The sequence below is a fragment of the Taeniopygia guttata genome, chromosome 2 (genome assembly GCF_048771995.1).
Source record: "Taeniopygia guttata chromosome 2, bTaeGut7.mat, whole genome shotgun sequence".
Taxonomy (NCBI): Eukaryota; Metazoa; Chordata; class Aves; order Passeriformes; family Estrildidae; genus Taeniopygia; species Taeniopygia guttata.
In genome coordinates, this window is record NC_133026.1 from 129,293,275 (window position 1) to 129,309,821 (window position 16,547).

Here is a 16,547-nt window from a genome sequence, read left to right on the forward strand (position 1 = left end):
CACATGTGGCTGTCACTGCCCTGCCTGTGCCACGGACAGCTTCCCACAGTGACACAGGGCCTCAGCTGCCTGTGGACAGCACAGCTGTGCCTGTGCTTCCCCACAGGCACAGCCCCTCCTGCCACGGGCCCCAGGGCTGGCCAGCGTGAGAGTGGCTTCAGTGGCTGCAGTGTACTATTGCCTTGGCCTTGTTCCCCTTTTGCACTTGCAGTAAACGAGGCCTTGCTTCCAACCAAGATTCTCTGCCTGACTACCATCACTTAGCAAAACCACACCTTACTGTAGAAAATCAGCTGTGGATGGATAAATGTCTACCCCCCTGGGAAAAATCCAATTAAAAATGCAGGTGGCCAATACTCCAGCTGCAGTGCAGCTCTGCAGCTCCTCCCAGTGCTGGGAGCAGCATCCTGGGACAGACAGAGCCACCCGTGCACCCTCTGAAAAGAATTACTCCTTTGGTTGTGCTGCAGGCCTGGCTCCTGGCTCCTTGTGGGGTGGGCAAATTTTGGGGATTTTGTCCTGTGTCAGGGGCCTGGCAGCACCCTTGGCTGCTGATCTGGGAGTGAGAGGAGCTGGGAGCTCTGTAGGAAGAGGCTGCTTCTCCAGCAGTGGCTGCTGACCTGCTTCAGTCTTTACTACTGCAGCAGCTAGAGTCGTTCTTTATTCGCAGTTTTTAAAACAAAGATTTTGTCATGGCACTCAAATAATGACCAAGAGGCCGAGCATTTTAGTTGGCTCTGCTACGATTACAGGTCTCTTTCCTGCAAGCCAACAGGGAGACCAAGTGGGTACATGCTCCATTTGTTGAAGAAGCACCTCTGAGTTCCTGCTGCCCTCCTTTTTCACATCTCTGCAAGCCTGCCTCAGCATACAAACAAATTAGAAAGCAAGGATGCTCAAGTTATGTGAGGCACATTGGAGAAGCACACAGAAAAATATCTTACCTAAGAGTCCACGGTGGATGTAATTACCAGAATGTTTTTTCTGGGAATGGCATTTGTACTTCTGCACATTGCTGGGGCATTCAATGCCATGAATGTTTTTGCAGTCAAAGTTCAAGGTATACTACATGAAGAAGTATGCAATATATATTGTATAAATACAAAAAATACATTAATTAATAGGGTTTTAATTAAGAGGATGAGATATGCTTGCACACTTTAATTGTTTTATAACTGGTTTACATAAATTCCTTTGCTATTAGTAATTTCTAAGTCAACTAAATATGTCTGCACAGAGGACCTGGTTGATATAAAAGGCAAGAATGATTCTCAGATTGCTTGTACTTTCATTCCAGTTCAAGGTCTCCTCGCAGTGGGGCCAGACACTATCCTGTAAACAACAGGGTTATCTTTTCCTGCTTATTGTTTTCTTGTGACTCAGATACGAAAGTGAACTCCTGTCATTCAGTTCTGGAGGAAATGCTTTAGCTTAAAATGCTCCCACCAGAGTTCATGCTTAGTTGTCTCACCTTGCAATTAAAGCAGGTGAGGAGTGAAATGATTATTGACGTCTTTAGGAGCTCAGCTAATGCAAGGTTAGTTACTTAACTCAGTTATCTGCTAGAGCCCTTGAACTAAAATAAAGGTTATTCTCACTGACAGCATCTTTTGTGTGTGCAAAAGCACAGGAGGACTCATTAAGGACTTTATTCTTTGAAATTCTTAGGAGTTGCACCAAAACCCTGCGGCTGCTAAATGTATCCTTCCCAAGTTGGGATTTAATGAATTTAAAATGTTGTTCACTACAGAAAACAAGAAATAAAGAAAAATCGTGTCATCATCTAATATTAGTGAAGAATTTGGAAGGCAAATAGGTGGGTTTCTTTCAGTGCGAAGATACTTGCAAGTTTTTCCAGCTTTGCTGGGGTCCTACAGAAGGACAAGCAAATCCTACTTCTGTAAGTAGTTCTGTAAGTTCCTGTCAAGCAAATCCTACTTCCGTAAAGAATTTCCTAAGAACAATAGAGTGAAAGCATCTGTGATTTCAGAAATGAGGTTTACTTAACAGAAACCACACCCATATTCAGAGCCCTCCAGCACAGGCTGGGAACATGGGCTCATTTCTTACCAAGTCACAGCTGGTATTACACCTGAAAATCAGCAACATCCTCTACCTCTGTAAACCTCTAAGGCTTTGATAGGACAAAATTATTCTCCTTTTTTGTGTCTATTGCTGTTAACATGGGAAAGTCATACCAAATTTCAACTAACTAGTTGAAACGAACTAATTTTAACTAGAAACATCCCTATGTGCTTGTTCATCCCAGATGATGATGGCTGCCCATTATCCCTGTTCCTTATTCATGAAACAGCTAAACTTTCTGGGACAGAAGCAATGATCTTCCTTGTGCCTTAAGAGATGTAGCTGTTGTAGCATTTCAGGCAATGTCTAAGCAGATAATTTGAATAACGTGTGTTCATTATTTTCTTGGCTGCAGAAGGGCTCTTCTTCAACTTTGTTCTGGATCCTGTCCTGAAGGATTCCAACAGTATGCAGTGTCCACTGCAAATCAACATGCTGGCAGAGCCTGCCACTGCAAGCCAGTGTGCAGAGGAAGGCACTCACAGAGCAATCCCAATGACACATGTGGGAATATTCAAGGGATTTCTGTTGCTCATGTGGGTTGCCATTAACAAACATGAATCTTTACCATAAAGTTTATGACTGTGCTTACTACCCCAAGTAAAGAAAGAGTGGAAAGAAGAAAGGACCCACTGTCTTTGTCAAGGTGATAATTCCCACTCCAATGCACATTAGTCTTTTTTCTCCCTACTGCTTGCATCCTTCTCCCTCCCTCTTATCCTCCCATTTCCTTCCACCACTACAAAGCCCTTCAAAGATCAAAGTCATCATTGACCATGAGTTTCCACAATGCTTGTGCTTCGACACTGGCTGGGAGCCAGCTGGCATGTGTTGAAAACCATCACCAGAATCTGTTTAATTACTGTTCCCAATGCAGTGTTTTAACAAAACACTGGAACGGACACAAATCCAGCAAGCTGATGCCCAGTGATGAGACACTGCAGCAGCACAGCTATGAATTTGGTGTTTGCTGTTTTAATTATTTTTTATTCCATACAATTAATCTACTTTTTGGCCTGTTTTGAAAAGATACCTTTGCAAGAATGAAAACAGATATCTCTAGAATTTTCCTTAATTTAGTATAAATTTACTATTAAAATAGTTTCCACATAGATTTGGATTGAAAATATATCACTCAAAAAAATAAAGACACTCTTTCTACTATGTCTCCTCGATCTGTGACCTGTTGTTGGATAAGGACACTCTCCTGGCTAGCCTTGGAGCTGCATGTTAGTGTGATGACTGGCTGCTCCAGGCAGTGCTTGTAATTCATCCACTTGTTAAATTAAGACCATTGTGGCTGCATCTAAGCCTTTTCCTGACTTTTGATATATGTCAACTTCCAGTCCTTCCCAGAAGCACTAGATGGTTTCCCTGGCTCACACCTTCTCTGGGTTCTACCCTGATCCAGACCCACGTGTTTTTGCTGCCTCAGGAAATCACAGACAACAGGGGGCCAGGTCAGCCACACTCGACATAGATAGCAACTACCTTCATTGAGGGACCTCATGCTGTACGTCTCTAGCCAGTGGCACACATTTCCCTTCCCACCACGGTCTCAAACACCTGCAGTCAGCCAGCCTGGCCTCATGCTGCCTCAGTGAGCAACACTGTCTGGCACCAGGGTGCTCACAGCTACCACTACCATTGCAACAGGACAACCAAAACCTCTACCCTATTTAAACTGTGCAGCTGGACACTCTACAGGTCAATCTCTGCATTGTGTCTAAGACTTTGCACTTCCAGAGACTCTGCCTGTGAGCCTCTGTGGTTACACCCACTGGGTCAGACTTGATCTCCTTGAGCGTCTGCACTATTGCCTGGAATCATAGCACAGGATTGACAGCTTCACTGCTCCATGGAAACTCAAAGATTAGACTGAAGTATCTGGTAGTTGGAGAGCATCCATCCTAGAGTGCAAGGGAAGGGCAACAGTTCCACTGTGCCACTGAAGATGAAAATCATGTCTGTGAGGCAGCGGCATCATTCACTGAGAGACATAATCACAGCAGTCTCTGGCCAATGCATAAGTTATCTCTCTTTTAAGGGGTAAAACTGTGTTTTCATGACCACTTTGACAATGGCTATATACCCGTTATGCTACTTGTCACCTAGAAATTTGAACTGCAGGTGCCTAGAACTAGATGGCAATGACAAAGCAAGTCCTGCAGCTGAGGACACTGCTGTGCTGGCAGACATAGCCCTCAGCTGAGGACACTGCTGTCCTGGCAGATGCATCTTCCCATGAGCCAGGGAACCACTCCTGCTGCTCTGCAGTGGACAGCCTCTTTGGCAGCTTGGGGGATTGTGAATAATCCTTTTGAGCTACTGCCACCAGTCCCAAAGTGTGATCAGTACATAATGACGCCAATGGCAGACTATGAATCTTCTGCTTTGAGTGGCTGGGTTTGAACAATAATGACAAGAAAGAGCTGGATGTAAGGGACATTCGAAGGGCTCTGTCCTCCACACGGATCTCATGACAGGAATGTAATTGCCCCATCAGATCCCAGCACAGTGTTGCACACAGGTCATATATTTGGGACATACTACCATGGCATCTTCACCTTGCCCCTGTCTCATGCGGCAAGTACCTCTTCTTGTCCTGCTTCGCTTGTTGCATCACAGCCAGATGTGGATCTCAGCCCTGAGAAGCCTCACTCCCAGCATCTTGCCATAGGGCTTTTGCCCATACCTGGAGCAAATAGCCTGTGGGAGAAATGTGCCTTCAAGACAACCATGATGTTGGACTGAGAACCTCAGCATCCAGGGTCTGCCAGCAGGACACAGCACATGTGGTGGCTGAGGCTCACAGCACTGTGTCCTGTGACATGGTAATTTCAGAACTCCTCTGCTGCTCCTTCCTGTATACTAATACACTTCATCTCCTACATAGTGGATTTAATTGAGGGTTAACTCCTCAGGGCTTTTGTTCAAAAAGACATCAGAATCTTCAAATCCTTGGTCAATCTATTTCAGCAATTAGGGTCCGAAAAACAGTCTGGAAATTATCCTGAGGATGAGCATAAAATCTTGCCCTTGGAGAGATCAAATGAAAGTTTTACCATATATTTTATCATATCCCTGGAGGTGGGATTTTCCCCAGAGATTCCTTGTGCATTAACTGGGTGTTCAGTTAGAAAGACCCCACATGGTGTTTAATTTTTCTGCTTCCAAGATTTACTTGACCTAGGATGAGAGCTATGTGTGGAGGGGAGGAAGGGGAGACAGGCTGGGCAGGAAACAGAGTCCAGTGAACTTCTACAAACCTTAAACAACTCCAGTTGGCTGGCATTCAGTATGTGAGATGGACCAAGGTTCAGGGTGATTTATTTTATCTGGAATTGCTTCATGTCTCTGGACGTAATGTGTGGGGTTGGCTCCTGCTCCAAAAACAAGTGGTCTTCTGAAGAAGGCTTTCAAGATGATCTTTCATTTATCTGTAGTGCAGCATTTGCCTTCTCCACATTCACAAATTTGGAACTAATTCCCTGTATGACACAGCATTTAATGAGTTTGTCTCCTGAACTCTGCAAAGCATTTCAAATACTTTGATGGCATTTTCTCTTTAGTAATTAATATCTTATCAGTGAGTTTTGCAGAGAGCAATGGCATGATTCTCCTGCAATGCTGCTTTACATCTCTGTAGCTTCACTGACTAGAAATGAGTTACTCCTGCTTCGCATAGTGGGAGTTGAGAATTAAGACCTTAAGCCTACCACTATTTAATCACATGCTTTGAACTAATTTTCTCTCATTCAGAATCTATTCTTTGCTAGCAGCCCTGCATAATTGCCATTTTACTATCTTAGAAAGCTGGTCATTATTGAGAACGTGTGTACTAACTACCCTGATTTAAGAACCCTGAAATGAGGGATACTCCAGCCAGGAGAAGCCCCACACCGCCCCATCTCATGGCAGTAGGTGGTGGTTCTTCTCACCCGGGTACCAGACTTCCCAGGAGACTGTTCTACAAGCTCTGAGGGACAGTGGTTATTATTTCATTTCACCCCTAATAAACAGCTTTTTCTACATACCTAAGGAGTTTGCAATTAGACTCAAAAAATAAAAGCTTGCTGCAGGAAAATGAAGTTTTTTCTCTACCACGAAATGTCCAGCTGCATTTTCTCTTGAAAACAGCCAGACCATAGACTCTCCTTGTACTGTAGACTAATTTGTTTTGATGCTCACAGGATGTATATCCTGAAGTTGAAATAAATATGCTGAAACATGCACAACCTGGACACATCTTTATTTCATTCTTTTGGCTGTGGATCCAGTTCCATCCTGAGAAGGTAAAAGCGACACCAACAGAGAGAGAAACAAAAATGCAAAAAACCCAGATAGCTGTGATAAGGCTTGACATAGACAGATACTCACTTGCTGTTGGAATATATGTTTATTAAGAATATATTTATATCTGAACAACAAAGTAGGAGCACGCAAGAGGTAGCAGATACTGTTTTAAAATACTTTCATTAATTACACACAAATCTGGACTAATTTTAGCATGTTCAGTGAATTAAATGGGCAAGTACTTCAGGATCTGTTTACTCTCCTAAATTAGGAGGTGATAAGTGGTGTCAGCTAATTCTGGTGATTTTTTTTCATGTGTGCAAGCATTACTCATATAGGTACAGATTTCCAGGGCCAGACAACAGAAATTAGTTAAGTGGGACATGTTGGGCATTATGTATTGAGAACAGCATGAAGAATTTTTTTGCTATATATAAAAACATTTAAGCTATGAAACAAAGCGCTTGAAGTTGAGAAAAATCAAAATTAAGGTTGTCCTTGCAACTAATGCTTTTTGATACCATCTTTAATTATAGTCATCTGTGTCATTGTGTCCATAGCCTTAAATTTCTGCAACAAAGTACCGCACAGATCTTACTGCTCCGTGGATCTTACTGGCAACATTATCTCTCACTGAAAAGCCTATTATTTATACTGATCAGCCAATGAAGAGCATTGGGGCTGACAGACATCTTCCCTTTGCTATTTGCTGACAGCAAAGGAAGATGGTGCCTTACGTCTGGCAGTGCAATTTCAAGGTCTGGAGGAGAACGCAGTTATTCAATGATGGAAGTTATCATCTTGTCTTGGTCAGGACTGTATCCTTCCCCTTCTCCTCCCAGCCACCCCAGACACTGCATGGTCCTGCTTTCCTCCCTTGCTGCCCCCATGGGTATCACCTACCATGGGCCTGATGTCCTAACATTTGCCCCTCTGTGCCAATGCCTGCTTCTACCCTCACTCCTGTCCTTCTCCCTCCCTATATTCCCCCCTACATCCCTCCTCCTCTTCTTCTTCAGTCTCCAACTCTTACAACTGCTGAATCTCTCTTTATTCCTCCATGAGTAAACCAAATTCCCCTCTCATTCCCCTTGTTGCACAGGCACACACAGCAGACCTTGTCTCACAAGTGCCAAAGGGAACTCTACAGTCCTTTTATTTGGATACCAAGCACAGAAAGATTCCTATAGCTCTGACCTGGAACATGTCTGGCCTAGATGGGATTTTTACATGTCAGAATTTAACAAGTCTCTACTGAGCATGTATAAACTGCAAAGAAATTAATGCTTAGACATGGTCCAAAGCTGTGAATAATTTCCTAAATGTGTTGAAAAGAAAATTTCTGGTGTTTGGTTGACTTTTTTTGCCAAATTTTTTGTGCTTTCTTTCCATGCATGGAGGTAAAACTTCTTAGGGAAATTTTGGAGGGAATGTGCATTACTATAGACAAAATAACATACTTTCTCCTAACCTTGCTCTTGGAAACAGATGCAGCATTCTTGATAAAATTTGAAAAACAAAAATAAAATGAAACAAATTAAGTCAGCTGGAGGCTGATACCAGTATAGGAAATTTCAGCTTGCTGCATTAAACTTTGGCAAATGTATAAGCAACTGACAACAAGATATAATAATGAAAAAGTGTTGGGCAATCACTGCACCTCTAATTCATAACTCCCACACATTTTAAGATAATGGAAATTACTCATGTTCATCAGGAATTGAATAGATGCTTCTGTAATTACTTGTATTATTCAGTTAGCAACAGCAGCCAAATATATGTCTGACTTTCATTAACTTGAGCAGTATACCTTGCAGTATTAAAATCTATTTCAATCCAACCCTTCTGTATTTTTCTCGTGATGTACTGCACAGAAACCTTAACTATGATATCATCTTTTGTGATTATAAACTAAATCAACAATGCGTTTCATTTTCAGAGATCATCACATATGAGACACTTTTAGGTAGGCAAATGTCTCAGGCAAATACTGAGCCATGGCTCTAAATAGAACTTTCAGAGACAAAGAAATACCTTTCCTATTTTAAAGGTACGTTTTGTCCTAATTAAAAAAAAAAAAAAAGAAAAGAAAAAAAGAGGCACCATCAATAGCCTTGGCTAGAATTGTCAGAGTGGTAAATTTTACCCTGTTGAGGAGGCCAAAGTGACATCAAGCACAAAGTGACACTGAGTTTCTTACTGCATTTAATGTCCAAAGACAAAGCTTCTGTACACAGTACAGAAGTGGGTTTTGGCCAAGTTTTATAATTTTTGGTAGTTCTAGCCATCAGTATTGTGTCATTCACTTTACTTATGGTTCCTGGTAGGCACCTACCCTGGAAAACAGATTCTTAAATCAGCAAGGCACTTGGGCATGGGATATTTGCCATGGGCACTTGGGATATTTACGTTTAAAAGACTCAGAGAGTTGTTGAATGGCAGGGGATGAGCCCTGCTCCAGGAGTGCTGCCAAGGTTGGACTTTAATGCCAGGTGTAAAGACCATCTTTGAATCTGGATTAATGACTGGTTCAGATGTTCCCCTCTAGGTAGGGGTCAGGACTTTCTGAGAGAAGCTCTCCTGGAAGGCTGGGTGACACCATTCTCAGTGAGCACAGATGACTCTAGATCCCCCTGCTGCACATCCTGCACACCCCCTCTGCATCCCCTCATTGGAGCAAAACCCCCAGCCCAGGTGCACATCTCTGTCTCTTTGTGTGGATACTCACTCCCTTTGTTGCTGAGTGACAAACACAAACCAGCCCCGTGTGCAGGACACTTCTAGACTGTTTCACCCAACCCACCATCTCGTAGGAGGCTGCTGCTTGTGCTCTGTCTTTAATGCCAGCCATTTTTTTCTTATTATGTCTCCCTACCACTATACTTGTCTATGAAAAATGAACAAAATAAAGTTTTTCATCTGCATGTTTCTGTTGTCAGCTGTTGCAGGCCATGCTCAGACTTTCTGCTGCATTCATATAAAGCCTATCATTACAAACCCCATACAGTCCAGCTGTGCAGCCCCAGAAGTGCCACAGCAGACACAACAAGCATTGGCTGCTCAGCAATGCCCTTAGCTCCTGCTGTGCTGTTGTTTCAGCTATCAGGGATCCCTGGTTTTGTGCAGACATGTTTTGAACTTCGTATCTAACCCAAATAAACTATAGATACAATAAAAATTAAATAATCTGCATATGTCTATAATTCAGGAACTGTATAGCAAAAGAGGCCTCTGGATCAAAGAGAAGCAAGCATGTCCTAAGGTATTTTGGGGATGCTCAAAAGACCTACTCTTTAAAACAAGAGCCTGTTGAGGAAGGATGCATGTTCATGTAATTACACTGTTAAAAACTGATGCAGAAAAGAATCATTCATTGATGTGTTACCAAAAATTCATGGCACCTCTCCTGTGGTTCAATGACCCCATGAGTACCAGTCCCATTCTACCACATCCCTGAATTCAGATTATACTGCAGAAATGAACACAACTGCATTTAAAAATATTACATAGAAGTATATTACTTAAAAATATTTTAATAGAAGAGATGAGCAGCTCTATTGTTCTTAAGTTAGAAGCATAAAATTTGGGAGTTTGGGGATGTGGCAATAAACCTTTTTAAACTGTCCTACCAACACATTTTACCAAGTTTTTTTTCAGGTCATTGTCAGTGTGGCTTCAAACAGATTTAAGGTCAGCTGTATTTCTCCTCTTCCGTCTCTCTCTGAATAATTTGACAAAATTTGCAACCTCTTATGATCTTTGAATGAGATGCCAAGGCTACCCTGTCCTGGGCTCAAATACAACAAATACAACAAAACAGCCATTTACATAATGAACAGCTCTGGTCAACACCATCTTGTCACCCACTTCAGTGTGAGGCCCAGGGCTGTGCTTTGGGTCAAACGTTCTCAACCAAACAAAACAAATCTTAACGGAGAAATGGCATGGTTAGGAACTCTCCTCCATCTCCATGTAGATGTCTTTCCTTAGTGCTGCTGGTTGTGCAAGTCACCTGCAGGATTGGCCAAGAAAAAAAGAATGCTTGGGCACTCAGAAAATTGTGATGCACATTCATCCTCAATGGTGCCTTGGCAGCCATAGGCTGGAAACTTATTCCCGAGATTTCCCAACTTGCTTCTTGCACAGTTCCCACGTATTTCTAACTATGACTCTTCCCTAAAATTCCAGTAACTCTCCCTTTAGGAGAGACTTAAAACTGAATTTTCAAATTTGGTGAGTCTTCTGTAGTTGATAACCCCACAGCACACATTATACTTGAGTTCTTCTTGCATCCTTTCAGCATATAACATATTTTGGAAAAAAAAATGGCCTTTGGTGAAGTTTGTCCCTTAATCTCCCCTGAATCCCACTCCTGCCTGATTTGACTCAATGTTGGTGTGGTGACTGGGTGGCCTGTGCCCTGCAGGGCTGGAGGGACCCAGGGTGGCACAAAGGCAACACAGTGAACACTGCCTGACAGTCTGTGTAAGAAATGCCCAGGCCTGCAGCTGCTTCTTCATGCATGTGGAAGTGCTCTGAACGCTGCATGGTGCTCCCAGACAGAAGACTCAGGAGAGTGGGGAGGGAGTAAGTGAGATGCAGGACAATATTTTGTTATTTCTGTGAACTACAAGGGTTAATAGCTTACTATTTTTTAATCCTCATGCTTATTTATAATCATCTGTCTGGCTTCTGGTCTTTAGTTCTGCTCCTTCTAGCATTAATGTGTTGTGTCTATCCTCATGTTTGGCATCAGACATCACACCCACAGAGGCTTAAGGATCTGGAGGTTTTGCAGGTCTTAGCCCCAGATCCTTCAAGAACACTGCCCATAAGTACACTGGTGGACCACGAGGAGCCCACTTGTTGCCATCATCTATGCCTAAGGAAGGCCTTCTCTTTGCTTGTTGCAGATGGTATTTTGATCTGTGATAGATTCTGCCAAGTATGTAAAACTCTGATAATCATGCATTGTAACATGGAAATAAAGCTGAGCTTGGTTTGTAAGTTAAAAGACGTCTGTTAAAGAATGCTAAAAAAATGTCCAAGAATGCTAAAATAAATAGCCTCATGTAGTAAATCACCTGCCCCTTGGCGTCTGGTGACCCTTAGGATGCTTCCCATATGCAGCGTCTTTGTCTTCACATTTGCTCTTTTATGTGATTTGTTTCAAATGTGGTGTTCTGTTTTCCTACTGTTAAGGAACGCTTTTTCTGTTTCTTCTTTGCAAGTTGCAACCTCTTCATCTCTCCCCTCCCTGCACACTGGGCTGCCTGTAAGACCCCATGAGATCCTATGTGAGACTTTGCCCAAACAGAGTTTTACTCATTTTGCTTCACTGTACTTCACTCACCCACATCTAACAGTGCTGAAATTGTTGCTTAGTCGAATTGAAATCTGGCTGCCTACAAAGGAAGAGGATACACAGAATTAGGTCTTAAGTATTTGCAACATACTTTGAAGGAGAAAGATTATATTAAACAATCTGCTTAATATAAGGAATACATTAAACAATCTCTGTGTGTGACATCAACAAGGAAAAGACCACTGAAAATCTGGTAGGATTGCAGTGGGGAATCCAGCCTAAAAATCAATGACATGGCATGTCCAGAAGGTGGATCTAGAAGTAGCAAGTGTGGTAACTGCTGAGAGGTATCACATTCCTGGGAGCGCGTTATACACAGTAAAAGCAGTCCAGGCATGGCCAGCCCCTCTCTGAGGAGAAGAGTCCTGCTGTTTCCCAGCACAGACTCAGCCACTGCGCCCACACTGCACAGGGATCGCCAGGGATGTGTTTGCCTGGGAGAGGCTGGGAGAGTGATGAGTGGAGTGAGAGACTGCTTGTGCCAGATTATTTTATTTTCTTACATGGTATGCCTATTTTGATAGCAAGGCAACCAGACTGGCAAAGGGAGGCAGTTGGGATCTCAACACAACCTGTTGGCCAAAGTTCTTCACAGAGCACAAAGTAAGCAAAGTGAAGGGCATGGAAAAACATCTTCCCGGGAAAAACATCTCCCCAGGGTTTCTCCTTGGGCTTTTCTTGCCCTTGCCAGGACCCGGGTCCTCTGAGAGAGATGGATTTTGCTCAAACAAAAGAGACATTATGGTCCTTGTGACCATTTGATTCAGGCTATAAAACACTGTTTGCTACCTTCTGACTTAAATCACCAGTCGAGTTTGCAAGTGAGACTGATATATTTTGCTTTCCTGGTTATTGCTCCTTTCCCATATCCAATGACTGGCATCATGTGTGTACACGTTCAGTGGTGGAATCATGCTGGCATATGCAAGTGGATCGGGCTGAGGCTCCTGAGCTCTTCAAAAGCACCATTTCCCCAGTTGAGAAATACGATGGACTAGTTGTAGCAAGACTTCTTGTTTTGGCTTCTGGAGCACACATTCTTAGTGCTGTCAATTCTTGTAATATTTATTTTGAAGACATAGCTTCTGGATCCATGTAACTAGCTACAAATCGCAGCCCTTTCTGACTTCGCCGCTCCTCACCCTTAAAAGTTTCTAGTATTCTTGTTGGGGGCGAAAAGGCTAAAACAAAAAGAAACCCGAGGCAAAAAGCTAAGGGATTCACAATGAACTGGCATTTTCGGGATAGCCCCTCTTCCCGTGAATTTTGACCCCTCCATTTTGCTTTTTTCCTGACACTTGAAGCTGCCACCGAGGCTTCCCGAGGAGGGTGGCGCGGAGCAGCGGTGCGAACCCCGGCAGCACAGCGCTAAAAACACGCGGCCGGATTTCTCTTGCTTAGGGGGAGCCTTTCCACGTCCCCGATTTTATACGGGGCCAGCCTCCTCATAGTCGGTCCAGTCGGTCCGCGGCGCTGCTCATGTTTTCCACTGGGGGGGCGGGGGGAGAATGAGAGTGGGGAGACGAGGGCGGAGGAGAGGGAGGAGGAGGAGGGGGGGGGGGAAAGTTGCTTGAATTTGCGAGGGGCGAGAGCCGGCGGTGGCGGCGCGCTGCTTCTTTCCACTGGCTGGGGGAGCTGCCAATCTGTGTTGTAATCCTGCAGGAATTTCTGCGGGGTTTAACTGGGAGCCGCGCCGCCGCCGCCGCGCACTCGGGGCGGAGGGAGGGCGGCGGAGCCGGCAGCGCGCAGCCTGCAGCCCGCGCGCCCCAGCGCCGCGAGCACCGGGCCCGCCGGAGCGGAGCGCGGAGCCCCCGGCAGGAGCGCGGCGGGCCGGACCCGGGGCGCCACCGGCCCTGCCCCGCGCCCCTCGGGCGCTGCCGAGCGCCGCCGGCCCCCGGTTTCTCCTTTGTGCCCGGCCCCCGGCGGCCGCCGCGCCGGCTCCGCGGGAATAATGCGGGGCGTGTGGCTGGCGCTCACCGTCAGCTTCGTGGCCTGCGCCTCCGGGCAGCCGGTGAGTGCCGGGGCAGAGGGGAGGGGACGGGACGGGGCGAGGGCGGCCGCCTCGGCTGCGGCAGCCAAGCGCGGGGCGCGCAGCCCGAGGCTTGCCCCGTTGCGTCGCCGTCCGCGGGGCGCTGGGCTGGCTCGGGGGGGCATCTGTTGATAGTTGAGCGTCTGCAAATGGCAGGCACCATTCCGTCCAACCCACCAAAAAAAAGAATGAGAGACACCCCCTTCCCCCCTCCGAAAAAACAAAAAAAAAACCAACCCCCCCCAAAAAAACCCCAGAAAACAACAGAACCCAGAACTCCCTCACGAAGCCGAGAGGACCACCCTGCCGCAGCGGAGCACCGTGCCGCCCTCCAGCGAAGCTCGGCCGAAGTTTGCCGCGATGACCCAGCCGCCAGCCGGCCCCGGAGCCCCCCCGGTGCCTCTCTCCCTGCCTCTCCGGAGGAGGGGCGCCCGAGGGGCCGCGGCGCGGGGCTGGGTCCGGCAGCGGGGACTTGAAGCCCGTCCCGCGGCAGCGCCGGGAGCCGCCGGGCTGCCCCGTGTCCGAGCGGCCGCCCGGGGACATCGCCGCCTCCCCCGGCTTCGCGGGCCGTGAGGCGGGAGCGTCCCTTGCAAAATCCACTCCTCACGGCCCGTGGCTAAAATGAGAAAAAAGGCAGCAAAGCCTGGCTGCGCTGCTCAGGACCTCCCAGACCCCTCAGGCAGATCGCCTTGCGGGCTTCCCGGCCAGCCCCCGGTCCCGGCTCCGCGGAGCCCGAGCCTGCTGCGCACCCGGCCGCCCTTCCCCGTGTACCTCGCGAGGTGCTCGGGATAATGCTGCTGTTTACACTTTTTCCGTGCCACGAGTGTATTCGCTAACCGGGCCCTGTGCTTAATGCAGTTAGCTCAGTTGCTGGGATTTGTACCTCTGGGAAAGCCTCTCTCCGGCGAACCTCCCACCCTTTCGTGGCAGGAGCCGGCGAGGACCGGCCAGAGGGTTTTGGTCTTTTCAGTCTGTGGATCTGAGCTTGTCTTGAGGGAAGGGGTATGCACAATGACACTAATGCAGTGTTTGGGCAAATATTAGGAAATGATAAATTGAGGTTTCAATATGAAATAAAAAGAAAAAAAAGACAATTTAATCCAATTAAAATGAGCCGCTTCACTGAACTAAATAACGTCACTAGCTTGGGTTAACTTTTGAAGTTCTCTAGCTGTTGTATAAATTAGCCAAGTCACAGCCTTCATAAAATCTGGCTCACCATTAGGGATTTCTAAGGGTACAATGGCAAAACACTTTCTTAAAGACTGATTAAAAAAGGGTTGGGTAGAACACTGACCTTTGTTTCCGCTAAGTATAACTGTGCTGCAGAAACACCCTTGCCTAATGAGCTACAATATCCTTTAATTTTATAGAAATGCTGTTAGTACGAAGTTCTCTGATGGTGGGGTAGCTATTAAACTGCCACAGTAATTAGCAGAGTATTAAGTTTGATGGGTTTTTGCCTTAGGATGAACAGACTGTGGCAGTGTGTGGTGGGTTGTTGGGGCACATCCCGTGCGGTGTGGTTCAGGGGGCAGTGGGGAGAGCGAGGTGGGGGGAGCCTGCCTGGCTCTGCTGCAGCGCCCTTACTGCTGCCAGAAAGTTGTGGAGGGACTGAAAAAGTAAAAGGAGGTTGGTCTTTTCCCTTTTCTTTCACCTCCCTTCTTTTTCCTTTAACTGCGCCTGGCAGCAGCTTCATGGTCCCTTAAGATAGGATTTTGTAGACCAGTCTCTGGGAAAAGACAGATGCCAAAACTGTGTTCTCTGCAGAAGTCTGTCCTTGTCATAAGAGGAATTCTATATGGATGCTTAAAAAAACCCTCCCGACTCTCCAGACCACTATCAAATGGATTTAGCTCTAAATTTCTTCATGTTTTTAGTTTCTACTATTTATTATCATTATTTAGACAAAACTATAAGGTAAAAATCTTGTTTCTGATGAAGTTAATTATCCATGAGTCTTCTGAGCAGAGGAGCAGGAAGCTGCAGAAGATTTTGTTTCTTAAAGCTATGAATTCCCTGTGTTTGGTCCACATCACCAACCAACACTTTTATTGGGGTGGGCCAAGGAGATGTTAGCACTGTGTTAAGAATGTCCTGGAAGTGAGACCTGCCGCCGAAGGACGACGGGAGTGGAGTGTCGGTGCTGGGTGCGTGCTCTGTGTGCTGTGTGGGCTGTCGCGCCGCAGCTGTGCTCTGCTGTGCCCTGCCAGCTCCCCCGGGGAGCAGCTGCTTCGGGACCGGGCTGAGATGGAGAGCGAGAGATGGAGCCCAACCTGTTAGTGCCAGCCTGCACATGGTGGCAAGTGGTACCCACACCAAAGCTGGTGGATTGCAGCTGGGGCTTGAGGAGTGGTTTGCTGCCATCAGCGCAGTGTGCAGTGAGATGTCAGATTACAGTGGGTTCTGTTAACCTATGGGGTCCTAAAGAACATGGGGCATTCACCCAGGCTTGGCTGAATGGCAAAAAGTGTGTTTTCTAGCTACCTTGAAAGTTTCTTGGTTTGCTTATAAGAGAGGGAAAGACAGTGACATGAAACTATTGGAAAGAAAAGGAAAACTGAGTGAGAGGCCTGATGCACCTTTTAAAAGGTTGAACCCCTGAGCCCTGATGATGTTGGGAGCCAGCTTTTGCTGATTTTAATAGCACCAGAGAGCAGTGCCAAGTATCCAGCTGTAGTTGTCAGCTCTCATTCAGAAGAGGCTGATAAACGTTTCCGTTTTGTTCTAGTTTGCAGCAGTGGGACAAATGGTTTTCCAGAGCTTGTGTGA

The 16,547-nt window shown here is 45.9% G+C and overlaps 1 protein-coding gene across 1 annotated transcript in view; it reads left to right on the forward strand.

Annotated features, from left to right (window-relative positions):
• The first annotated feature begins 13,473 nt into the window (after nt 1-13,473).
• The window catches only part of SDC2 (syndecan 2), a 59,020-nt gene continuing 55,946 nt past the window's right edge, over nt 13,474-16,547 (forward strand). The window contains exon 1 of the mRNA XM_030266454.4: nt 13,474-13,757. Coding sequence (XP_030122314.1) covers nt 13,698-13,757 — 60 coding nt within the window. The 5' untranslated portion in view covers nt 13,474-13,697. The remainder of the gene's footprint in view (nt 13,758-16,547) is intronic.